Below are 26,770 nucleotides of genomic sequence, written 5' to 3'. Positions count from 1 at the left end.
GTCCCTAAGGATAGTATTTGGATTGAAGAATTGGAAAATACATGATGTAAAACTAGTAATAATTGTTAGAGAGATTAGGTGTATGGGATGACAGGCCAGTTAGTTTAATCTCTGTTTCAGGGAAATTGGTGGAAAGCATTATTAAGTACAGGATTATTAAGCATATAAAGTAAAAAGTCTTGCTGAGGAGAAAATTCCTTGCTCCTGCAAAAGGAAGTTCTGCGTTTCCATCCTTTTATATGTCTTTGGTGGCATCCATGGTATGGTTCCAGTTTTCTTTTTAATGAAAGACTTCTCTCCCCAAAGGCTCCTTACCAATTATTGGAAATGAGAATGAGAATTATTATGGGTTGGTAGCAGCTTCAACAGCAAGAGAAAGTGGGGTCCTTCTTATTTGATGCTTTTTTACTTAATAATAAATGATCTGGATGTAGAAGTGAGCCTTTAGGTAACCAAATCACTCAGCGTGTTGAAAACCAAAGCAGACTGCAAAGACCTTCTAAAGGATTTCTTAAAACTAAGTGAATAGGTAACAAAATGGCAAATGCAGCTCAGTGTGTCTGATTAACCTAAACTTATTAATGTCATATATGCACTGATGGCTTCTGAACTGCTAGTGACTAACTAGGGGAAACATACTAGGATTGTGGTAGGTAACTTAAAGCAGTGTGTGGTAGCTGTGAAAAATGTAAAATCTATGTGAGGAATTATGAGTGATCAAGTTCATAGTGCCCTAATACAAATCCATGGTGCAGCCACACTTGGAATACTGTGTGCAGCTCTGGTTTCCCCACTTCATAAAGAATATTGTAGATTAGTAAAAGGCATAGAATACTGCAGTCAAAATAAACACTTGCCCTGTGGCAAAAGTCTACAAGCTTTAGAACTTTTTAGTTTAGAAAAGTAACTAAAGGGGGACATGATAGAGACTGGCAGCGTTATGCATGGTGTAGAGAAAGTAGGCAGAGCAATGTTTTCCCCCTCTCTCATAATATCAAAACACAGGTTAATCAAATGTTATTGATAGCCAGGAAATTCAGGACATAAGAAGGAAGTACTTCTTCACACAGCCCATAATTAATTTTATGGAATTTGCTATTACAAGATATGGTGATGACAGAAAACTTAGATGAATTTAAAAGGGGGTTAGACAAATTCATCAAGGATAAATCTATCAGTGACTATCAGTCATGAACTCTGTATGGATCTTCCAAGTTCAGAAGCGGTATGGAACTGAATGCCAGTTGCAGGGGGAGGGGTATAGAGTGGACAGTTACTTTCAGTTATTGATTGTGGGAAACAGAATGCTTGACTTGGTGAATCTTTGGCCTGATGTGGCATGGCTGCTTCTATCTTCCCAAGATTGTGCAGTATGTTTGGAGTATCTCTGATATGAAAATAGTTGCTAAATCCATGTGGATTGCAGATTAGAGAGAGATTGTGCAAGCCAACAGAAAGTAAAGTTGGTTTAGAAGCCAAGGCCATGGAATTTAGTACAGACTTTCCTGTTCAAAGTACAATAAACTTCACTGTTGTTGCACTCTACAGAGTACTGAAGAATAGAATAGTTTGGCAAAATAAAATACCGTATACTGCTTTATAAAAGTATACAGAAATATTTACATACTATGACTACTCTAAAAATGCTGTTGATAACCACACAATTTGGAAACGTTAATACCAAGTGGAAATATCTGTCCCTCTTTCTTTCCCTCCTTCCTCTGATACCCTTTCACGTCTCTGCCTACCAAAGGCTTGCACAGTTGTTTATTGCAACAGCCTTGGCTATAAGCTCCGCAAGCGAATTGTGCCTCTAGGAGGCACCTCTCTTTGGGGCAGTGGGGCTCAGAGACTGCCCAGAGGACTCCCAAGGAGAGGGGAGGGGAGGGGAAGAGAGGAGAGGAGGTTGAGGGAACACTACACAAGGGTGGGTGTTCGGGAAAGGGTGAGAGGCTGGTAGCTCTGCAGGCAAGGGGTAACATAACTGGGCTCCTGAGCCCCACAGAGGTGCTGCAGAAAGATGGTAGTTGATTAAGGGAGCTGTGGACTCAAAAAGATTTAAAACCTCTGCATTAAGTGATTGTGACCATTTCTTACTATTGTTTAATATGGCAATAGATCTAGTTCTCCTTACTACTCTAAAATAGCTATAATCTCAACACATTACAGGTTTTCTATTTGGATAGGTGGTGATGGTAGGTGTGTGCTAAAATCAAATTGCATCTTCCCACCACTTAAAACACTGTCACATGTAACTTCTAGATACTCTGAGAAGATGCAATTCTATTTAAAAGGCAACCCGAACATCCTTCCTAAAACTGTATTTTACCAGAGAAACACACAGAAGATTTAGAGACTAGCTCCGGGACAGTAAGGTAGAATGTTACCATAGATTTGTCATTGGACATATGATGCTGTATGTAAATATGCAAGCTACCGTTTTAATGCTGAAAGATTAAAAAAAGCTAGCATACTGATAAAAGCATTTCTGTAGCATAGTTCAAGGCAAACCTCATAAATTCTTGGTGTACACTATATTCTACATGGGAAAAATTGTCTATTGTAGGCATGATCTTAAAAGATAACAGTGGTGTTATTTTCTAAAATGCAATAGTACAATTATACTATAAGGTGCAAGCATGGTGAGATAGAATCAAAGGCTTAGTAATTAATACACTGATGTGCTTTGGCTCTTCTGGACTGTACTGTACTTTAAAAGCAAAACACATTTCTGGTTAAAATGCTTGCCAAATTAAAACTGCAATTACAAACATACATTCCAAGAAGTAAATCCCATTTAACTTGGTGGGACTTGCATTTGAATAAACATGAATAGAGTTGACCTGTCAGAACTGTTAAGGCAAAGAGGTAAGGAGTTGTGGTAGGGCAGCTTTGTTCATTTGAGGCTGCTTAGTTTTAACAAGAACAAATTCTCTATTTGTTACACAGGAACCTAGACTGCGAGTTGTGCCTCTTATTCTGTGGATCATTTGGAGAAATACATTCAAAGCAAGATACTAATTGGTAAGTGGCCTCCATAAACGCGTAAGGAAAAGGTCGTAGCTAGATTTTTCCTTTTCAAAAGAGGTATTTGGCACATCTAACTGTAGTCTTAGGACAGAGTATTCTGGCAAAGACAAGGCCTTGTTTAGGAGCTGTAAATCATAATGAGAGAAATGTTTCATGCCCAGCTGGTCAATTAGGCTTCAGTATGCTTAATTTAATGAAGTGAAATAAGCAGGGGTAGAAAAACGATATGGCACAGAATGTAGAACATAGCAGCCTGAGCAGAATGTTCAGATTCTTGGCTTTTGTCATTTTAGACTGCATGTTGCTTCCAGTCACATAGTTGTATAGAAAGAATGTGGAAATGCGAGACAACCGTTGCTCAAAACAGCCAAATTCAAGCCTAAACCCCATGGAATTAGTGAAAGATTTTATCTGCAATCCTATACAAACACTTACCTGGGAGCAAGTCCTTTCGAATCCATAGGATTTATTGAGTAGATGTAACTGAAATTTGTGATGACATAGTTCTACTAACCTAAAGCTAAGGAATTATTGGCCATACGTCCACAATTGTAGCCTGCTCTTGAATGCCTATTGCCCTCTCTTTAGTAGTTTCTGTATATCTCATCAGTTTGGGTTCCCCTTCCCCTTCAAAGTCCTCAAAAAGAAGGACCTAGTCCAGCATCCTGTTCTCACAGTGGCCAAACAATTGCCCATGGGAACCCTGCAGGCAGAACCTCATCTGCATTTCCCAGCAACTTTTACTTGTATTGCCTCCATCAGTGGGAGCAGTACACAGCCTTTGTGTCTAGCAGCCATTAATACTCTTCTCCTCCATGAATTTCTCCAATCCTCCTAAAGGCATTCAAGTTGGTGGCCATCATCACTACATCTTGTGGGACCAAATTCCGTTGTTCACCTGTGCAGGGTGGGGGAAAAGTGATATGTTTTGTCTGTCCTGAATCATCCAGTACTCAGCTTCATTGTTTTTGTATTATGTGAGGGAGGAAAACCTCCCTGTCCACTTTCTCCACACTCTGTACAACCTTGTACACCTTTATCAGGTTCCCCTTTACTCGCACTATTTCTAAACTAAAATGCCCCTAATGTTGTAACCTTTTCTCATAGGGGAGTTGCTTTTTCCCCTTGATCATTCCGTTTGCTTTTTCCCAGCTCTACAAATTTCTTTTTGAGGTGAGGTTATTAGTACTATACACGGTATTCCAAGTGCACTTGCACCCTTGTTTGTGTAGTGGCATTATAACATTGGGAGTTTTATTGCTCAATCTCTTTCTGCATGATCCAGCATGTGGAATTCACCTTTGTCTGCAGTTGCCACATACTGAATTGACATCTTCATTGAGCTATCCACTATGATGCCAATGTCTCATTCCTGGCCAGTCACTGACAGTTAAGACCCCATTAGCTCATATGTGAAATTAAGATTCCCCCCCCCCCCTTCCAAAAAACATGCATCTCTTAACATTTGCTTTCACTGACTTACATGTGCCATTCTACTGTCCATTTACTCAGTTTGGACAGATACTCTTGGAGCTCCTTACTGTCTTTTTTGTTTTGTTTTAACCATCCTGAACAATTTGGCATCAGCAAACCTGGCTAACTCATTGTTCACCTCGAACTCTAGCTCATATATGAACGAGTTAGAAAGCATAGATCCCAGTAACAATCCTTGGAGGGACTCCACTTTCTATATCCTTCCACAGGGGACTTTCTGTTTTCTGTTCCTTGTTAATGATCCATTAGAGGGTCTCTTCCCTTACCCCATGTCTGCTAAGTCTACCCAGGAGTCTTTGGCATGGGATATTCTCAACAGCTTTTTAGAAGTCTTAAGTAAACAATGTACATCAGGAGTTAAAGTTTTAAATATCCTCCTTTCATGTGCAATCTTGAAGCTTGTAACAGCAAACCAGTGTTTGTGGATTACATCTGTATCAGGCCATTGTGTGAAGCATTATAATTTGAGTCAAGTTGTGGAGAAGTGGTGTATTTGCAGAATACCAATCATAGGATTTTATCTGATATACTTTTGAGTTTTTGCAGAACACTGGAGCCTTAGTACAAAATCCCAAAGTCTGACCTTTTTTATTATATAGTACAGATGCAGTTGAGTAGTAGTCTCTTTGGAGGTTAGTACTTGGGAGTAGGATTCTTCAGTGGTTTTCTAGATGAATAAAATGAATAGTGGAATGAAAAGAGTCCCCTCACTAACAGGAATAAGGGAATTATTTCTTCATTTGTGTATTCCAGGTAGGGTTGAAAGAAATGTTTTAAGACATATTAAGGAACTGCTAGGCAGACCATTTTCTTTGACCTGTCAACTAGTTAGACATTGGATGTCTAATACCAACAACCCAATGTCTGCATTCATTTTCAAACAATGCTGAACTTCTGTCATTAAAATGCTTTTTCAGACTGGTTACAAAAGCCATTTCCCCCCCCAAATCATAAAATTGGCTTATGTTAATTGACTAATCCTGGAGTTGCTGTATGATAAGTAGAAGGTGCACTGATTAGCCACTCTGCTTTAGGAGGCTGAAGACATGTCAGCAAATATTGAACATGGACTGACAGTTTGATTGACAACTTAGTGCTGCAAATTCCCTTGTTATCTGTTAAATGCACCTGGACTTAAATTGGCTAAGACTGTATTTTTTGTATGCCACAGAAAAGTATCTATTATAAACTATATGTAAGATTCATTCATGTTTAAAAACCTATGCATCCATCAACACTATAGGTCCTGAGAGCATGACTGGTGCACAAGCAGTACATGCATTAGGAGTTTTGCACATGGTAAAGGGCTTTTAAACATTACCCTCCCTATATATATAATCAGGACAGTGATAGACTTTCCTACAGCTTGCATGTGGAATCAGTTACTTCTTAGCCAAATTTTAGTACAGGATTTCCCAAACTTGGGTCTACAGTTGTTTTTGGGACTACAACTGCCATCATCCAGAGGTCAGGGGTGGTTGGGATTGTAGTCGAAAACCAGCTGGAGACCCTAGTTTAGGAAATCTAGCGATCTCGAGCTGCCCCAACCTTATATGACCTTCTTAGCGCTGCCCCCATCGCCATCCGATTGGCTGGTGAAGGGAATGACGCAGCCCGAGGATTCCCAAGTCGTGCGGGGCTGCAGCCAGCCCCACACGGATGTAGGTGGGCGTGAGCCCGCAAACCCCCCCCCCTTATGTTGAGAGTGGCTTTGGACTACAATTCCCATCAGCCCCAGACAGCCTAACCAGTGTCTAGGATATTCGGAATTTTAGTTCAAGTGTAGTTTCTGGAGGGCCATAAGTTTGCCACGCCTGCCTTAGAGCATCTGCTTTGTATGCTGAGGATCATGGCTGGGAACGTCTCATGTCTGAAACCCTGGAGAGCCATTGCCACTCAGATGGACAAATGGTCTGACTTGTCATAAGACAGCTTTCAGTGCTCTGTAGTGTTGAATACGTAAAGGACAGTTTTTCTTCAGGTGCAGTTTCTGTCCAAGAAATTCCTTTAACGCCTACCATGAAATACTTCTGAACTGGGATATTTCATTAACAATTACCCGACAAAGTTAAGGTGATCATTGTCTTTTACTGGATGTCCATCTTTTCTTCATCTCTACTTTGCTGCTCTCATTCTCTGGGACATATATGACAATAGCTGCTTGTATCTAGTTAACTGTTAGAGCCTGCTGTTGAGCTTTCTGGTCTGAGTATTGTACTGTGTGTTTAAAATACTAGTTGTTAGCTTTTAAAACTCTGGCTATAGTTGTGGAACAGGTGTGTGTGCTAGACAGTGGAAGCAAGAGATGAGTGGAAACCTTTAGGTACACAGATGGTAACTTTATTAGGCCAAATGCATTTAAGACGGGAATCTTCTTCAGGAACTCTATGCAATATAAATGGTTGGGGATTTTTTTGTTATTTTAACTGCATAGTGCCCCTGAAAAAGTTCCTAATTCAAAATGCATTGATCCTAATAAAGTACATACCTATGAATGAAGAAGCCTGTATCACCCACAATTGGTGCTTTCACACCTTTCCTTTCTTGCCAGAAACTGCAGACAGTTCTTAAAATTCATATGCAAGTTCATTAGCAACACAAGCTTATTAAATTTCTATACCATCTTTCATCCAAGGATCACATGGCAGTTCACAATTTAAAAATGCAAAAATAACTAACATACGGTCGTAACAAACAACCTCCCCCCCCCCCCCAGTTTAAAAGGCCATAGATTATTTAATTAGCCAAAGGCCTGAGAGAACTTGGTTAGATACAATCCTTTAAACCAGGGGTGGGGATCTGATTGTGCTCACTACTCTTACTTGCAGCCCTGGCTTGAATTTGATTTCAAGTCAGAGCTCCAAAGATCACTGCCAAAAGCAGGTTTTGCAGTCAGCACGCAATTTAAATCTATGGCTGAGTGCAAGTTCCATTTGGCAGGGATCCATTCCCAAGAGGATCTGATCCCAGCAGTGCATGCATTGACTTCAGCATCAAAAGCAAGCTCTGTTTTCCATACCAATCATAATAATAATAAGGACCCCCCCCACCAGGCCAAATTCAAGCCAGAGGTTCCTCATCCCTCCTTTAATAAGAGGTCATTAATAGTCTAGCATTGCCAGAGGTTTGCAAAATCCCAACTGCGTAGTAGTGTTGGACATTGCTGAGCCTTCTGTATTTTCAGGATGCTAGTGGCTGCTAATGGCACTTGCAAGTGCTAGTGTTGTCATCTCCTAGTTGGTTGTCCTGCCTCTTAAGTCTTCTGAGGGAAGAATTAGCTGCTGGGCAGTATGCTAAATGAAATTCTTTTTTGCTTTACAAGGATAAAAATTCAAACACACACTTTAATGTTGAACACACTCCAATGAGAAAAGTTGTGCTCGAAAGTAATTTCACGTGGCTTCATAAAGTTTCTGAAAGTGTTTGAGATGTTGAGTCTTTCTTTTGTGATTAGTTTCTCCAATACTTGTCTGTCTGCTCTTTCCATCCAACTGTGTGGCTTCATTTGTCAAAGTTCTTGTGTAAGTTGTTACCCTGCTGTGTTGTATTTCGGAGGTTCTGAAGATGCAGGCTGGCTGCCAAAGTTCCCTGCCCCATTTTTTAAAAGTCCTTCTGGCTGTACAGGACAGGGGAGGAGTTTGTGAGCCTGATGCTACTCTTAACCATGGAGGTTTATCCAGCTACCACTAAACTGTCATTAGCATTAATTGTATCCTAAAGCAGTCTAAACCCAGTTAGGCTAAAATTATGCCCATGGGTGGTATCCAACACATCCTAAGAATAGAGCCATTTAAATTAATGGGCATTAATTTCAGTAGGTCTACTCTGAGTAGGGCTAGCACTGAATACAATTCTATATTCATATCCAGGACCAGCCTTTGAGGTGTGCTGAGCAACTCAGGTTAAACTTGAAAATAACATTTAGCTAGTGTGGGTAACAGTTACGAAACTAAACTTTTTAGTATTTATGTTCTAAATTGGGGAGGGGGTGTTTGGAGAGAGTCCTTTGTTGTAAGTGGTTGTCATTTGCCTAAAACCTTTCAAGGCCTAAATAGAAAACAAATTATATTTTTCTTAAACTCTGTCTAGCAAATCTGTCTTTTAAAAATCCGCTTTTAGAGTAGAACCCCAAAACAAGAACCTATCTAAACCCTACCATGTAAAACGTTTTCTCCACAGATATTGGGAGAGAGACATATTCTCATCTCTGCTTTCAAGAAAGTGGCATTCTCGAGCCCCCTGAAGGACAGTACTTCAAGGTTGACCGTGCAGCTAAATTGAACTTCCATTTACTGTTATTGTACCATGGGCTGTATTAAATCCAAAAGCCCCTTCCCACACACTATTCTAGATGATGGAAGCCGGGAAGTCAGCGAATATAGTGGAGGTAACGTAGATAAATCTTCCCAATTTCAGACAAAGTCTGCGATGTCGTCTTCAGCAAGCCCTGCAGTGATGGACTTTGCTCACCGTCTCTCCCTAGAGATTCTGGATCAAGCTGTGAAGCAGTGGTCAATGATTGAAAGCAAATATAGTGACATCCCCTACATAGAAAGTGACGATTCATGAATTGCAAGGCTTGGCTCCTCTCACTTTGTCAGGCGTCTCTTGTTTTTGGTGCTAGTGCAAATAAAGCGACATTCATACAACAGCAGTTGTGATTTTAAGACACCGGTTGTACAGATGCAGCTAGCCTTGATTCTGGTAATGTAACACCTTGCCTTTACTACTCAGTTTTTAACAGAACCACACACAGTAGCATCAAATGGTTCATCAACTTGTGTGTAACTCAGTGCTTCAATCAGTTGTGTTCAGTATTGGCGGCAGCACTAAAGGTGCACAAGAACAAATGCATAAGTGCTCGTGTTTTTCAAATCTCTGGAACAGTGGATATAGTTGAATTAAGATTGAGCCAGGGTTTAAGAAATAAGGTTATAACTATTAGTTGTGATGGTGAAGTAGGCATGTGAATTGCTAACTCCACCTAAGAGAAAATTGTAAATGTAAGCACTGAATACAGTGTTGCCAAAGTTAAAGAGTTTTAAGTCCCATTTATAGGAGAGTTAGCTAAGTGTTTAACTCTACCAGGGATACAAGTGCTTATACCACCATGTTCATGGTTCATACCACCATCAGAGCTGCTTTTTCTAGACATATCTGATCATTTTGATGTACCGGGGGTAGTTGTTTGGAACTTTGTTCAGTTGAGTACACAAATCGTATGTCAGACCAAAGACTTGCTGCTGTAAGGGAGATGAATTAACATTGAATGTTGATGGTTAAGAAACAAATTACACTGACAACAAATAGTGAAAATTCCTGGGTTCCTGTTGAAAAAGCATTCTAGCCTATTTTTTTGTTGGTAAGAAAGTAAACAGCAGGGCAGCATACCTTTAAAAATATCACATTTTAATTTGAATACCCTTTGTCGAGACCACAATATTGCAGTTTAAAACGCTATTTGAGAGAGAAAAAGGGAAGTGGAGCAGACAGAATGAAAGGCAGAACTGGAAGAGGTGAGAACTAGGTAAGTTATTTGATGATTTAGTCAAACGATCAACAGTTTTGCTGAAAATGTTTGGGGTATGTCCTCAATATTATTTTCAGATAAGCACAAGACAAATTAAATGCAGGTTATGTCCAAGGCAACACAGCAGTCCCACTCTTTAGTTATGCTGGCAATATGAATTGCTGGTGAAAATAAATTTAATTATGAATGTAATGAACATTTACTTGTTCTTGGACCAACCATGGTACGCAATATCATTTCCGAACACTAAATTTCCATTTAGTAAAATTTCAGTACTGAAATGGTGGGGGTGGAGGGGAGGGTGATCTCCAAGCAGTGCTGTCAGTCCTTCTGGTGTATCTTATTGTAGTAGAAATAGCAGCAATGTGTGAGACGCCACCTGTCCCAGATGCTGCTTTGTTTCTCCTGCCACAGTCCTTTCTTTGGTAGTGCCAAGCAGGCATATTGCAAAGATACAATCTTAAGAGCCCTGGAGTAATAGGGGAAGAGCTTGACTTCTCCAGATCTTCAGCACCAGATGAAGTTCTTAATATTTCTAAAAATATTTCATTTCTACGTAAATTAATATCACTAAAGTGGACGCTAACCAAAATAAAACTGAATGCGACCCCTATTATACTTTATAAAAGATATACTACTGCCAGTGTTCTATCAATGTATCACAAAAGATTTAGCTTCTGTTTGATACTGTGTAATATGGACATTAACAATACACTTTATTTTGAGCATATTTTTTATTTTAAAATCAGGAAAATGACCAAGTAAATATGGCAAAAGCCATGCTTTAAAGCACTATCTACAGCACAACTTTGTAAATCTGGTACTTCTGTAGCACAAGGAAGCCGTAACCTAAACTATAGCTTATTACAATATATTTTTTACAGTATATGTTATGTTTTCTTTCTACCCAAATGATTAATCACTTTCAACTGTGTTTGAATAAAAAAAAAAGCATACTTTTGTGTATTTATTTGGAAACTGAGTAAGAGCGTTAAAAATACATACAACAGCTTGAATGGGTGCATGAGGGAGGAACAGGCATGACACATCAATGTGGAAATATACCGTGATTACGTTGCCGCATTTTCCAAAAACTTAACTACAAATATCGAGTCTGAAATCTGGTTGAAAAACTTTAAATTTGAACTTAAAACCTGGGTAGCTGCCATTGTGTGGCAATGGAATTTTGCTTTCTAGCACAGAATGGTGGTTTAGCAGATTCCAAATACTAGATGCTTAAGATATAAGGCCAATTGATGTCCCTGGTCCAGTACTGTACCGAAGGCCTTAAACAAGAACCAAGATGGGAGATGGTTCAAGAAGAGAACGAGGCGGGGGTGGCCCTTCCACTTACATGCCGTGTAGAGATGGAAGGACACAAGTTGAGAAATCCTGCCCCCCTCAAATCTTCGTTCTAGAACAGTAGATTGGTCTGCATGTGTATTTGCTCCCAATTTATGGAAATAGGGAAATCACAGTTCCTAAATTTCTTAAGGGGCTACTGATGAATAATGCTGCTTTGTATTTCCTTTTCGTTATTCCATCCAGTTTCTCATTAACTATTACTAAAAACGTTTCTTTTCAAACAAGCTTTCTCATTTTCTAACAATTTTTTAGCTATCTTGATTCTTCAGAGAAATAGAAATTCTGAAATTGTGACATTATCATCTATTACCATGGAAACAAGCAGAACAGTAGCTTGACCTGCCTTACTATAAAAAGCCTATAGAAGGAAGATCGACAGCCAGCTGTGGCATGTAAATGTTCATTAACTAACCACCACAGTAACTAAAATCAATAGAATCTAGTTGCAGGGCATTGCTACATTTGCAGAAGCCCAAGAAACAGAAGAACCATTTAAATGCCAGCAAAATTTATATCACGGCAGTGCAGGGAATGTGTAGACAGAGTACAGGAAGAAGTCTGTGTCCACACACAACTTAAATATGCACATTGCAGTAGATAGCCATCTTCTACCAATCATCATTGGGACACTATTGCAACGCTTCAGAATATGCTTCCTTCATTTTTCCCAGTATGAGTGAATGGCACAAGTAAAAGGATTCTCAGCGGGATGCAGACTGAGCCTAACCACCAGCAATCTCACTAGCTGGGGTTGAGAGTTCGCTCTATCTTTAGCCTCTTATTTTCCTCTACAGAACTTAGTTGGAATTCCTGAGAACTGAACTAGCTCCAAAACCTGAAAATGACATACCATTATCATGTAAGGTGGTAAAACTCAATTATGATTTTCCCAAGGGATCCTGGTAGGCAGTCATGAGGCTGGGATGTCTCCTCCCACCAGCTGCACAGGCGGGGACCAAATTGCATGGGGGTGGAACCTTCTCACTGATGCCTTCTGTTTGGGACAGCTGGGCTTTTCTTACCTTTTAAAAAGTGAAGAAATTCTCCATTGCTGCAACTTTCCAAGCAGACGCTGCGCGGGATGCAGTGCAGTCCAGTGTCAGGGCTATGGCAGCAACCATCTTTGCTAGATGTAACATCTGGCTTTGCAACTGGGACATCAGAGCCAGCTTGCTAACTCACAGCAGGTGGAAGCTCTTTGAGGAGCTGCTAGTGGAGACACATGACAAACAGAAGGCACTCCTGCGCTTTATGAAGGGTGATCACAATACAATGAGCAACATTCCTCAAGCATCTACAAATGTGGAACCACGCACAGCGAGCCACAGCCGCCTCTTCTGCTTGGCCACAGTCCAACTCAGGGTATTCCTCACCCATGAAGTTTCAGAAGGGAACCGAAAAGCAGTTTGCATGATGCCAGGTCTCCGGGCCTCCAGGAGGCAGACTTCTCCACATCTGACAGGTGAGTGATTGATGCCATTTCCTCTGACTACTCGCTGGATTTTTCAGACAGCCAAGAGATAAATTTATCAATACTTATTAGTCCAGGGAGCCAGTCAAGCACAGCCACTAACTCTCAGCTATTTAGGCAATGGAGCCTGTGTAGCAATAAGACAGGAAGCACAAGGTGTACTTACTATTCTTCCTGGCTAAAAACAAAGCGGGAATGCAAGCAATCCTCGACCTAAAGTGGCTGAACAAGAGGATGGCCTAAAAAGAATTCAAGATGGAGACCTTTAAGTCAACATTAGAGGCCATTCAGTGAGGTGATTGGTTGGTGTTGATAGACCTGTTGGAGACTTGCCTCCATACACCTAGCAACAAAAACACAGGAAGTACATGTTGTCCATCAGATCTTATTTTTATGTAAATATTCAAGCAGGTTTAATCAATTAAGTCATATATCTTACCCTCCAAAAATACAATCATAGGTTTTCATGAATCTCACATGTACTGTCCAACGACAAATCAGCTCTTGACTCATCAGGACAAACTAGTTAGCTGTGGCTAAGATATCTTGGTTAGAACACTCTTTTCGTCCTCGTCAAGTCTTTTGGATCACAGCTCAACAGTTCATCCATCTGGATTAATTAAGTTTCCATACATTATGATAAAGGTAATTGTGATTATTTTAAATTCTTGTTTTATCTTATAATCCACCTATAAAACATACTTTAAAGAATGGCACATATTTTAAAAACAACCCAATCTGCAGACAACATTTCATTGATTCAAGGATATCTGAGTCTTTATATGAAATAATCTTGTTCATTTTACATGGAAAAGTAAAAATGCAAACACACAGGTGATAAAGCTCTAGGATGGATATCTGGCTAACCCCTGGATAGCACTGCCCCAACAATTCCCTCTAGACCAATATTTGACCCCAGTACTTGATATAACAGCAATGAGCATTTCACTCAATGCCAGTTATCCCAAATATGTCAAATTCAAAATTATTCATTAGTTGCTTTAAGTAAAAGCTAGAACTAAAAGAGGCACAGCATTAGTCCAAATATTTTATAATTTGAGATCACCGCTTCCAAGAGACTTAAAGCATGAGTCCAAATATTCATCTGTTACTTCTTCCAAAACGGCTGGCTTCCACTTTGGAGACTGATCTTTGTCAATTATCACTACCAGAGAAAACAAAAATAATAATGTTCTCATTAAGATACCTTTCTTAATATTTGAAACAGGTGTTATCCTTGTGCCAATGAATATCGAGAACAAACTGTTATAGTACATCAGGATGTAACAGGTGGTCTGGGCATTCTCTACAGAGAATGGAGAAGTAAATACTGCTTTAACTCCTATCTCCAAGAATAGAATGGCTGAGAACGAAACAGTCAGCAAAAAAACCCAGCAGCCTGTGATTGTAACGTTGAACTTTTGCCATACAAAGTGTCAGACCAAGTGATCATAATGGGTTCCCCTTTTCACTCCTAATATCCACATGTTTTGATCATTTTATGTTTGCTTTTCAAAAACTTGCTATGCTTTGTGGGCATTAATCTTCTTTCAAGTCCGTATCTGTGCAAAGGGCCCAAGGATCCTTGCTGATTTATGCTTCAAAAGAAAGTCAAACAAGACTTACAGAGGCCTCTTAGTCATGACACTTGCCATGGGAAAAGCGGGGAGAAGCTTCCCCCAAAATGTAAAATGTCACAAAGCATTCACTGAAGGCTTATTATGCTTAGCTAGCAAGGAAGACTCGTCTACCCAACGCCAAGTAGGAGACCAAGCCCTCTTTAAAGTGCACAGCACTCATTACAGGGGGCTGCACTGCTCTTGCCAAAGAATGGGGAAAATGTGACCTTCTGGGTGCTGCTGCTCTCCATCCCAAAAGCTTCCCAGCTCTGCTGTATTATTAGATTATAAGACTGCCTGCCTGCCTGCCAATTGCCTGATATCACAATGATGTCAAGTGACCCGTTTTCCTTTGGCGAGGAATTTGAAATCAAACTGCAAAGGCACGAGGCTTTTCATGTGCCAGTGATCAGCAGTGCCTGCAAACCATACTTTTGGCTGAGTGAGCCGCATCTATACCTGCTCACATCTGCCATATATAACATCAGGTGCAGGGCAGGTAAGTATGGATTGGCCAAAACAGTCTTGCAGGCCAAATGGGAAAGCCTGGCTGACTTAATTAGGCTCACAAGTTGAAGGTTCCTCATTGCTGTATCAATGTACGTTAAAATCAAGTGCCAATATCTTTATTGTGAGGGGAGGGGTGTTACTAGCCAATTTGAGGGTGAAAGCAGACACTTATAACCCTAGTTTGGTAGAAGTCAACCTTCAGGTCAAAAAGAGCCAAGCTATTCAAATAGAAAATGGATTATCTACAGCTGCTCTGAATGTTCGTTTCTCAGTCAGCACTTCACGGGGCTATGCAGATCAGCACGACGAGTAATCTGGTTCTGCCCTCTGTCTGACTCCTAGATGGTTTTAATAACCTGGCACATTAGCAATAAGAATCATAGTTATTGGTATTTCTGTCTGCTTTGAATGAGGACTCCAGCTTCCATCTTGTCACTGCTTGCATCTCCCCCCACCCTCCGTCTTAGAGGCTAATGCAGTAAGTTACATGCTAGTAGCCTGAGAAGTAGAGCAACTGCATTAGAAACACTTTCATTATTAATCCTTTAACATAATAAGGTAAAGGGACCCCTGACCATTAGGTCCAGTCGTGACCAACTCGGGTTGCGGCGCTCATCTTGCTTACTAAGCCGCTTCTGGTGAACCAGAGCAGCGCACAGAAACGCCGTTTACCTTCCTGCCGGAGCAGTACCTATTTATCTACTTGCACTTTGACATGCTTTTGAACTGCTAGGTTGGCAGGAGCAGGGACCGAACAATGGGAGCTCACCCCGTCACAGGGATTCGAACCACCGACCTTCTGATCGGCAACTCCTAGGCACTGTGGTTTAACCCAAAGTGCCACCCGCGTCCCAAAACGGAAATTAAAATAAAATTCAAAGTACAGTGTATCCTGTAACTATGTCCCATTTCCTCATTTGTGTTAGGCAATCTCATCATCAATGTATGTTTGCAAAGGAGAGAAACTTATAAACACCCCATAAGCAATGCTTCTTTCAAGCCTATTTTGGGTGGGAGGGCCCCCTTTAACTGTGCTGGCAGGTTCTCCAGCCCTGACGTCCACAATTCATATTGGGAAATCTGAGGCTGAGAAGAGTTAAGGGAGGCTTATTTCAGAAAGAGTTAAGAATTAATTAAATTAATTGGGTCGTCTGCTTATTTCTTAGAATGACTGGCCATGTAAAACAATGGCGTAAGCAATTCTGCCTGGAGCACTCAATACCTGTTTTAACGTCATTAGTATTGGCATCATTAAAAAGTTAAACCGTACGTCAGGTAGGTAAGGTCACTGAATATTCACATTTCACAACTATTCTAGAGAAATTTCCGACTCAAGACGGCTTACTGCATTTGCTGTGGGACTTCATATTGGTGCAATTTCTGAAAGAACTGCACTAGCAGTTCAATCTCATTTTTAAAATAAGGTCCAAAAGCATTTCACTGATGTTCCTAAACACAGCAACCCAAGTCAACACTCTGGTTGATATTAGCATTCAGATTTCAGTTGCTTGCCTGCTTCCGCTTCCCATTCTCGTCTGCCTTGCATGAGCAAAGAGGCTATGCAACAAGAGTGCTTCACTGTGGCCTTTTTCCCTCATAGGTGTCTTGAAATATAATAGTTAAGGAACAGCAAAATGCAATTTTAGTGCTACAAATATTGAGTCCTGATAACTGTTAACACCTTTAGGTTTTTTCCAGTGTATGTTCAATCGGGAATGAAGACCTCCAAGTAGTCCCTTGTCACTGGTCTGTGATGCAGTCTTGAGAGTTGTGCTGGCATTCTGACAAGTTTACTAGGAGCCGGGCACCTAACCCAACTAATTGCCACCAGCCTTACGTGATGCTGGGTTCTAGATTATCTGCGCCAAGCCTGCATGCCTTGGGTTAATCTTTCAGGATGCTTAACTCACAAAACATGGTGTGTGACAGCTGTCGCTAATGATGAAAGGAGAACTTTAAGTGAGAGAGTATGATGGCTGCAGTTCACCACAAAATAGAGACTATAATAAGGCAAATTGCTACCCACAAAGCAAGGGTTCAGAGAGATACCCAATAGACTAAAAACAAAACAAAACAAAACAGGCCTGGGGATTGCAGGGGTCAGGAAGCAGGTTTTCTAAGTTTTGCAAACATTTTGCAAACCTTTCTACAAAGGTTTGCAGCACAAGAAGTCAATGTCAAATGGGCTACTACTTGTCTACCAACAATACAAAAGCAAAAAAGAAGTGGGGGGACGAAAGCTAGGAAGTTGAAATGGCCTCTCTAGCCTCCACTTTACCTGCTCGGACGCCTTCATAGAAGTCATGGCCCCGCTGCAAGAAAAAAACCCTCATCATAATACAGTAATTCCCTAGCACACTTTGAGATGTAAAGTCCTATATTTTGCTCCCATTGCAATTCAAATTCAAATTAAATGTAGTCTAGATAGCACGTGTAAGCCAAATTTCAGCATGGCGAGAAGCCAAGTTACAGGGAACCAGGCAGAGGGCCTTCTCGGTAGTGGCACCTTCCCTGTGGAACGCCCTCCCACCAGATGTCAAAGGGAAGAACAACTACCAGACTTTTAGAAGACATCTGAAGGCAGCCCTGTTTAGGAAAGCTTTTAATGTTTGACAGACCACTGTATTTTAATATTTTGTTGGAAGCTGCCCAGAGTGGCTGGGGAAACCCAGTCAGATGGGCGGGGTATAAATAATAAATTATTATTATTATTATTATTATTATTATTATTATTATTATTATTACCACCACTACTGAATCCTTTCTAGATCTTCTCCTGCTCAAATGCTGACATCTCCTTTGGAGAAGGGGCAGAAAGAGAAATGTACCACCATCTGCATTCCCAAGTCTCTTTCCCCTCTTTTCTCGAAGAATGTTCTATAGATAAGTCGTCTGATTTTCAGCAATTTTTTAAAAAAATCCTGTAACCATTCTGTGCCATGAAAGCAGAATAAATCTGGAATACACATCCTTCCCTGGAAACAAAGAAATGGACTGAAGTGGCACAGACACCATTTGGCATTATGCAGTTTGTCAGAAGATTATACAGTGGTACCTCGGGTTAAGTACTTAATTCGTTCCGGAGGTCCGTTCTTAACCTGAAACTGTTCTTAACCTGAAGCACCACTTTAGCTAATGGGCTTCCTGCTGCTGCCATGCCACCAGAGCACGATTTCTGTTCTCATCCTGAAGCAAAGTTCTTAACCCGAGGTACTATTTCTGGGTTAGCGGAGTCTGTAACCTGAAGCGTATGTAACCTGAAGTGTATGTAACCCGAGGTACCACTGTACATGTTAGTCATACTCAGAGGAGGCTCACTGAAATCCACGGACTTAAGGCCATTGATTTCAATGAGTTTACTCTATGACTAAGGTTGGCTGTTACTCAAACCCTGAGCACCAAGATAAGCTGGAATCACCCTTCTGAACCAGGAAACTGGGTGCTTGACCCTATTTACCTGAATTATGAATGCATGACACTGCTCTGTAAGCTGCCTTACCATGCAAGCTTGGCTCAGCCTGTACTCCATGGTGAACACATCCTGCAGGCTCAGGGAAGCTCCTTCTCTAAGCTGCCTCAAGGTCATCTTTAAAGACGTTGGAGACATTTTTGTAATGGTCTGTGGAAATTAAAAAAACATTTCCAAGGTAAATTTTCACTTTCCAGAGGAGGAGCTGCTGCACGTCACAGGAACCCGGAAACAAACAAGCCTGCCTTTCCGCGTTAACGCTACACAAGTAATTGTAAAGGTCACATAGTATCTGATAGTATAAGTTCACTAGGTGCGCTGTTCCCTTTCAAAATACTTGACCGGAATAAATCCAACCAATGCTTCATTCATGAAAGGTAATCATTGTTCTTTGACATTCCACATACACCCCGCCCCCAAATTAAGAGACGCCACTTCTGAAGAGTGACACTGAATACTTCTCAAAGTTCTCCTACCCTCCCTTCTAAAGCTCTTTGTTCCATTATTATTTTTCTCCTCCTGGTGGGCTTTGAAAATGCTGAAACTATACCCACACCTTTAGACAGGTCTTGGATCCAGTCCTGTATAAAACTGGCAAGAGGGCCATTTCACAAGAAATACAAGATACAGCAGGCTAGAACTACTAGTTAACAGACTTCTGTGATCATGTTGGTTTACATACCTAGGACTGGGCATTTCCAATTACCGTATTTTTTTGCTCTATAAGACTCACTTTTTCCCTCCTAAAAAGTAAGGGGAAATGTGTGTGCGTCTTATGGAGCAAATGCAGGCTGCGCAGCTATCCCAGAAGCCAGAACAGCAAGAGGGATCGCTGCTTTCACTGCGCAGCGATCCCTCCTGCTGTTCTGGCTTCTGAGATTCAGAATATTTTTTTTCTTGTTTTCCTCCTCCAAAAACTAGGTGCGTCTTGTGGTCTGGTGCGTCTTATAGAGCGAAAAATACGGTAACGGAATTTGCACTGTTCCCATTTTAGAGGCTCTGCTTGCTCTTTGAACTAAATGACTACAGTGTGTCTTAATACCAGGTTATGTATTATTATACAGTTATTACATTTATATCACACCTTTCCTCAAAGCAGCTCAAAGTGGCATACTTGACTATCCCTCCTACCCTTTATCTTCACAGCAACCCTGTGAGGTAGGTTAGGCTGTGTGCCAGTGATTGGCTCAAGGTCATCCAATCAGCTCCACGGCTTACTGGGGATTTGAATTCCTGGTCTCCGGTCCAAGTCTGCTCCAGGTCTGACACTCTGAAGAAGGGTGCGTGCACACGAAAGCTCATACCAATGACAAACTTAGTTGGTCTCTAAGGTGCTACTGGAAGGAATTTTTTTATTTTCTTTTGACTACGGCAGATCAACACAGCTACCTACCTGTAGCTCTAGCCAATAGAAAGCTTGAGGATATAGCCTTACAAAGGACTGTACACTTTTTTTTGTTATCAAGAGCTAAAAGGTTGTTGGAAGAACTACTAAGATGTATACCACTGTGAGCACTTAGGAAGAAAAGCTTTCTAGAAGTATTAAAGCCTAGATCCAGAATGCTGCACAATTGGTTCTGCCACTCAAGTGTGTGTGTCCCCTGAGCACATCTAAAGTAGTTCTTTGGATTTCTGCCTATGTATCATTAATTATAATTTACTACTACTTTATTCAGTCATGTGACAGAGCCAGCACATCTGACTACTAGTGACATAGCCTAATAAATCAAGTTTGTTTCCCCATTTGCTGTGCAAACATGTACATCATTAATCAAAGCTGCTAAAGGAAAATCATACATTTTATTTATGAGAGGAGAAAAGCCATGGGTGTGTGGGTGTGGCTGATTTTTTTCAGAAAATGAGATATTGTCTTCATCTGGTGAATCTCCTTTATGGGGATGAGCAAAGGGACATTCTGGAAGTGGAAAGTTCCCGTCCACAGGACCAGGATGAAGAAAGCTGAAACAGGCCTCAAGTGGGGGACTCCCTACCCTCACTCAGGAACAGCAAAATATTAGAACATTATTTTTTTTTTGCTCCATAAGATGCACTTTTTTCCTCCTAAAAGGTATGGGGAAATGTCTGTGCGTCTTATGGAGCAAATGTGTGGTCCCTGGAGCCGAATTGCCCAGGGGTGCAAAGCAGATTGTGCTCTTTTTTTTAGAAAGAGGGAAATGGGTGTTGAAACAATGCCGCTAAGCAGCTGATTGGCAAGAGATCAGAGGGAGATAAGGGACGCTAGCGATAAAGGAGGCCGCCTGGGAGGGGGGAGGTAAAGACAGTGAACTTGTAAGGAGAGGAGACAGGAAGACTAAAGGAATGAGGAGAGAAATTAGAAGAAAAGGAGGAGCAAAAAACTGCTCCAGTTAAGGAAAAGACACTAAGGCAAACAAAAGGGAAGGGAGTGTTGAAAGGAAGCAGCTGATTGGCAAGCGATAGAGGAGGGAGATAAGGGAGATAAATGAGGCTGCCTGTGAGGGGGGAGGTAAAAGCCCATGGATCCTCAGGATTTTTGCATTGGGTCACCCCAAATTCACCATCAGATCACATAGTATGTCCATGGCTACAGCCTGCATCAAAAAAATCATGCACCCACTGTTGTGTGGGGCCGCAATGGCGCAAAGCACGGATCCACAGGATTTTTGCATTGGGCTACCCCAAACTCACCGTCAAATCACATATCATGTCTGTGGCCACAGCATGAACCACAAAAATCATACATCCACCGTTTTGTTCAGAATATTTTTTATTCTTTTCCTCCTCTAAAAACTAGGTGCATCTTATGGTCGGGTGCGTCTTATGGAGCGAAAAATACAGTAGTATAAACAGAACAAGATACCTATGTGGGAAACTACGCACCTAAGAATTTTTAAAACGAGTGGGAAAAGAATGTTTCTCCGCTAATATTCAGAAAAGAGAGTCACCACTTAAAGAAACATCTTCTCTCAAGGTATGGGCAGAGGGAAATTCTGGGGTATGCCATATACAAAAGAGCCTCCAAGAGGGATAAACTGATTCAGAGTTGATGCCCCCAAAATCCTCTGGAGAAACTCCACAACCAGAGGCCGCAAGATTGGCTACTGACAAAATCCTGAATACTCAGCAAATGAATGAAACTTCTCTCAGGCAACATATCTTCTTCCATAGGAAAATGACACCATGATGCTACTGCAGGACTAGAACTTCCATATGAAAGGGCAAGACTTTTGATGGCAGCATCTTCATCCCTCTTAATTCACCTGGCTAGCACTGTTCGAAACCTTAGCCCTCCAGGGACCCTGGCCTATGAGAAACAAAATGGAGTTTCAGCATACAACAAGGAATGCGCTCCATTTAACATTCTAACATTCCTCTCCTGGAGGAGAGGAGTCAGAGACGAGCCTTGGAGACCAACTCGGCTTCTTCCTTTCAGCCTTCATCTCAACTGGCACTTCCTCCCCAAGTCTCCTAGCTAGGGAGAAAAGAGACTAATTAAGAGGATAGTCGGAGCAGAGGAATGCCTTAAGCCTGTTTCCTAGCTGAGCTAGGAACAGAGATCAGGGAATGAATCTCCTCTCTTGGGTAAGACAAATTAAAAACTTCACTGCCTCCTGATCCTAAGGAAGGTGACTTGCCCCTCTGCTTATGACAAGAATGTAAGAAACAGAGAAACTGGAAAGATCCAAGCGAACAGCATTCAACATTGAAAGATACACAAAATGGGAACCGGCAGATGGTGAGTTTCACCTATTGCTGCTGTTTTCAATGGGGATATTAAATACTTAACCCACAGGGGCAAATGGCAGATTTCCAACCAGCCTCAGCATCAAGTGTGTTTCTGGCTCCTGATCGCGCAGGGCTCTCCCTCCCTCCAGACGCCAGCGGATAAAAGCAGTGACCCATTTTGCCCGCGTCCTTACATCTGCTAACTCCCGCAAGCACTAGCAGCACAGTTCTGTGCCTCTGGTTTTGTATACATGAATCACCACCAGCTGGCTTGATAGCAGAGACAAGGAAAGAACAAGCACTGGGGGAGAAACAAACCCCAGTTAACAGCATCTGCTTCCAACCTCTCTTTAACGTTCCAGTTGCTTCCTAACCAGGAATTTTCAAAAGTCATTGATGAGGAGCATGTATGTGCTATTTCTTCATGTCTCAAATCGGGAAAGTATTGCAAAGCTGTGCCAAGTGGTAACTTGAGGTGGCTGCAAGCCTGTCCTACGCATTGTCCAGAGTTAAACCCCTAGAGCCCTGCAGGATCTGATTTCCTTCCGCAGGGCCTGTAAGACAGAGTTGTTCCGCCTAGCCTTTGGCTTGGAGCCAATTTGATTCCCTTCCCCCTCTTTCTTTTTTCTTTCTCCTCCTGTGATGAGGCTGCATTTTAATATTTCAATATTTTAATGTATTTTAATCTTGTTTTTAAGTTGTATTCATTCAACTTGTTTTTATTATTGCTTGTTAGCCGCCCTGAGCCCGGCCTTTGCTGGGGAAGGCAGGGTATAAATAAAAATTATGATGATGATGATTATATAATGTGGGATGGAAGAAGTTGGCCGCAACCTGAGAATGCTGCCCCACCTCCCAGAAAATTGCAGTACATACAAGAAGCCATGAGTCTTAAGAGATGCACTCACAAAGTTCACCAAACTCAGGCCTGGGGAATGAGCTTTAAGGGCTCTGTGGTGTTTGCATCAGAAGAGCTCTCAAATTCTCCAGGTCAAAGAAGACTTCCGAGTTTACCACCACCCTGGAAGTCAAAAACGCCCAGTGGAGGGCAAACACTAACCCACCACTGAAGGTTGATGGAGGAGAGAATCTTCTGAAGTCAGCTACTATTCCCCCACCCAAGCTGTTTGCAGGAAAATAGCCTCTTTAACTCTCCCTATTGAAATAATTGGAAACGTCGTTTCACTGATTATCCTTAGAATAACAGCACCCAGGCAGGACTTTCTACCTCCCTCCACCCAGCCACAGTTTTCCTAGGTGCAGTCTTCCAAAGCACCCCATGCGAGGGGTGGGAAAACTGTGGCCCCCAATGTTTCTAGACTCAGACTCCCATCAACCCTAGCCAGCATGGCCAACAGACAGGGATGATGGGAGCTGTAGTCCAGCAACATAGGGTGGACCAAAGTTTAGCCGCTCCTGCACTCCGCAATTTTGCAAAGGGGTTACTCTGAACAGCCGCAACCAGGAAAACGGTCAGCAAACTTGGATTGGTTCAGAAATTAGCCTAGCCTTTTCTCCATATTTGGAGGGGAAATAGTTTGCCTCATTTCCGAGCCCACGTGACGTTAAGTCAGGGGACGTTGGCCCATCTCTGATCTTTATGATGTAACATCCACACTACTTTCCAGGGCAAGGGATCCCTGACGAGTTAACAAGTTTGAAAACTTCCAGTATGCAGAATCCCAAAGAGGTTCAAGGTGGAGGGATCTAACGGTAGTAGACAGGAAGGAGAAAAATGCTGAAGGCGAAAAGAGCATCAGTGGTAGGTATGCTGTAGAAAAGCGAGTCACTGAGCCTTAAGAACATATGACAAGATTGCTGGATCAGGAGAGTGACCCACCTGGTCCAGCATCCTATTCTCATAGTGGCAGCAGACCAGATACCTGTGGAAAGCCTGCAAGCTGGACATGATCACGGCAGCAACATAACAGAGATATTGTGCCAAGAGGAAATGATTGGGCCTAGCAGATGAATGCAGTGTGGAGAAAAAAACTGGTCAGTCAGTGGGACATAAGGAAGACTGGAAGCTACCCAGAGAGTGATCTATTTGATTTATTTGGCTAGCCTGAGAATAATAAAGGACAGACCGAAGATTAATTTTGTTTAAGGAGCGTCGAACAGAGGCTGTCCCTGAGCGATATGGTCTTCGAAGAGCACAAAACCCACACAGAGACACCAGTTTTCAACCTACTTGTGAAAATCACCAGAGATCACAAAGAAAGGAATATATGATAACAACAAGAAGAGAAAGAAAGTAATAAAGGACTATCCGGATCGAACTGGATGGAACTGTCTAATTAAAGCAGTAAAATAAGTGATGCCTGGAATTATCCGGAATTTTGGACTCGTGCGGAGCTTGATGGTATGGGTACCCTCAACAAAATTTAAAATTTGGCTGTATAATTTGGAACTAATGTGATTTGAATGTGATGTGATGTGATTGGCCTGCTAATAAAAAAATATTATTATTTTTTTAAAAAAGGAAGCTACCCAGAGAGAATGCATCTCTCAAGTGAGATTAGTCTGCCTCCTACAGCACTGTGCTGATAAATGCTTTCTGCTGGGCGAGTTTGAATTCTGGTGAGAAACAGCATCCCAAGTTTAAAAACCCCAGCACACACCAAGTGGGGGACTCTGAAAATTCAGCATGCGAAGCGTTATCCAGGCACACAGGAACAATCCAATCACAATACTTGGTCAAACTGCATATCCCAATTCCCGCTTCCCCTCTCATTGAGGAAAGAAGCATCCGGATTAATGACAGATGAACAGCTGTGGTTTCAAGGGAGGGGTGGAACTGATGTTGCCCCAGATTAAGGGATCCTCCTGGAAAACAGCAGCTTTACTAATCAATGGTTTCTTCTGTTTACAGTGTTTATTAACTGAAAGATGAAAGCTAGGAAACTCCTAGGACAAAGCTACAATACGTGAGGCGACTAGCTTGAAGCAAACAATGCTATCACATACCCATGGTTCAGAAAAATGCCTCTGTAGGGGAATATGACTGGAAAGCCTCCAAACTGGCAAATCCCTGCAAGCTTACTCAGTAATGACATCATGCTGGCTGTCATCCACCAACTTTTGTCAAGGCAAAAACTCAGCTTTACATTTTCCAGTCCAAAATATTTACAGTGGCGTTCATTTCTTTTTAGCAAGTAACTGAATTCAAGTCTGGAGTGACAATACATAATGCGTTATGGGCGACCAAGGAAGCTTAAATTTTTTTTAAAAAGCCCGGGCAATGATAATACGAATTTTATTCACTTGCCTCATGATGGCCACTTATAAACTCACAGAACAACAATTTCGTCTACATTAAGCAGCGGGACGAATTTTATCAAATCTCTTGTGGGGTATATAGTAAAATCCTCATCTGGCTGGAAGTTGGGAATAAACGGATGCTGGCTCTGCATCGCAGTGAGTTTAAAAATTGGAAGAAGCATCAGCACCCAACTTTAAGGTGACATTATACAGAAACCACAACATGTCTACTTAAAACTAAGTCTCAAAGTGGGTATAACAGGAACGAGAGAACGATCCCAACTCTGCTTAGCTCACGTATATAAAATCGTTTTTTATTATCAGTGCCAGAGCTATAACTGCTAGCTCCTGTAGTGAGCACACACATATCCAAGCATTGTACAAACTAATAACTTTCACAGTGAAGAAGAAGAGTTTGGATTTGATATCCCGCCTTTCACTCCCCTTCAGGAGTCTCAAAGCGGCTAACATTCTCCTTTCCCTTCCTCCCCCACAACAAACACTCTGTGAGGTGAGTGGGGCTGAGAGCCTTCAGAGAAGTGTGACTGGCCCAAGGTCACCCAGCAGCTGCATGTGGAGGAGCGGGGAAGCGAACCCGGTTCACCAGATTAGGAGACTACCGCTCTTAACCACTACACCACACTGGCTCAGTGGTTGTAACTTCTCAAAAACACCATACATACAAAACAAATCCCAATATTGCTACTCCACTAATGGCATTAACCTTTGCATGAGCCCTTCTACAACCAGTGCCTTCAATTATATTTCAGCTGTACACAAGATAAAGAATTATACCACTTGACCTACTGAAATAAAAGCCCCAAATAATACAGAGTGGGGGAGCCCCCTTCAGCATGTAAAAGTCCTTGCCTGGGGCTTACACTGATGGGATTCATTAGTTCAATCCGACCCACTGTGTTTTACATACAGTGGTGCCTCGCAAGACGAAAAGAATCCGTTCCGGGAGTCTCTTCGTCTTGCGTTTTTTTTCGTCTTGCGAAGCAAGCCAATTAGCGGATTAGCGCTATTAGCGGCTATTAAAGGCTTAAGGGATTAGCGGATTAGCTGCTAAAAGGCTATTAGCGGCTATTAAAGGTTTAAGAGATTAGCGGATTAGCTGCTAAAAGGCTATTAGCGGCTTAGATCAGCTGATAAGCGACTTAGATCAGCTGTTAAGCGGCTTAGCGAACAGCTGTTAAGCGGCTTAGGGGCTTGGGAAAAAGGGGGGGAGGGAAAAAAAACCCCAGGAATCGCAAGGCATTTTCGTCTTGCGAAGCAAGCCCATAGCAAATTCGTCCTGCGAAGCACCTCCAAAA

General features: G+C 41.7%; 1 protein-coding gene and 1 long non-coding RNA gene across 2 annotated transcripts in view; one reads left to right on the top strand and one right to left on the bottom strand.

The window, feature by feature from the left end:
* LOC310664853 overlaps positions 1 to 9,173 on the top strand; it is a 63,942-nt gene extending 54,769 nt beyond the window's left edge. The window contains exons 4-5 of the long non-coding RNA XR_014505075.1: positions 2,950 to 3,024; positions 8,704 to 9,173. This is a non-coding gene — a long non-coding RNA (uncharacterized lncRNA). The remainder of the gene's footprint in view (positions 1 to 2,949; positions 3,025 to 8,703) is intronic.
* Positions 9,174 to 13,261: 4,088 nt separating this feature from the next.
* Positions 13,262 to 26,770, bottom strand: part of HIBCH (3-hydroxyisobutyryl-CoA hydrolase) — a 58,126-nt gene continuing 44,617 nt past the window's right edge. Inside the window, exons 12-14 of the mRNA XM_083412215.1 lie at positions 18,519 to 18,638; positions 17,298 to 17,331; positions 13,262 to 14,055 (exon numbers count right to left, since the gene is read on the bottom strand). Coding sequence (XP_083268341.1) covers positions 13,940 to 14,055; positions 17,298 to 17,331; positions 18,519 to 18,638 — 270 coding nt within the window. The 3' untranslated portion in view covers positions 13,262 to 13,939. The remainder of the gene's footprint in view (positions 14,056 to 17,297; positions 17,332 to 18,518; positions 18,639 to 26,770) is intronic.

The sequence above is a fragment of the Podarcis tiliguerta genome (genome assembly GCF_965153285.1).
Source record: "Podarcis tiliguerta genome assembly, chromosome: 1".
NCBI classification, from domain to species: Eukaryota; Metazoa; Chordata; class Lepidosauria; order Squamata; family Lacertidae; genus Podarcis; species Podarcis tiliguerta.
Note: the sequence above shows the minus strand (reverse complement) of the source record. Positions and strands in the feature narration are given on the sequence as shown.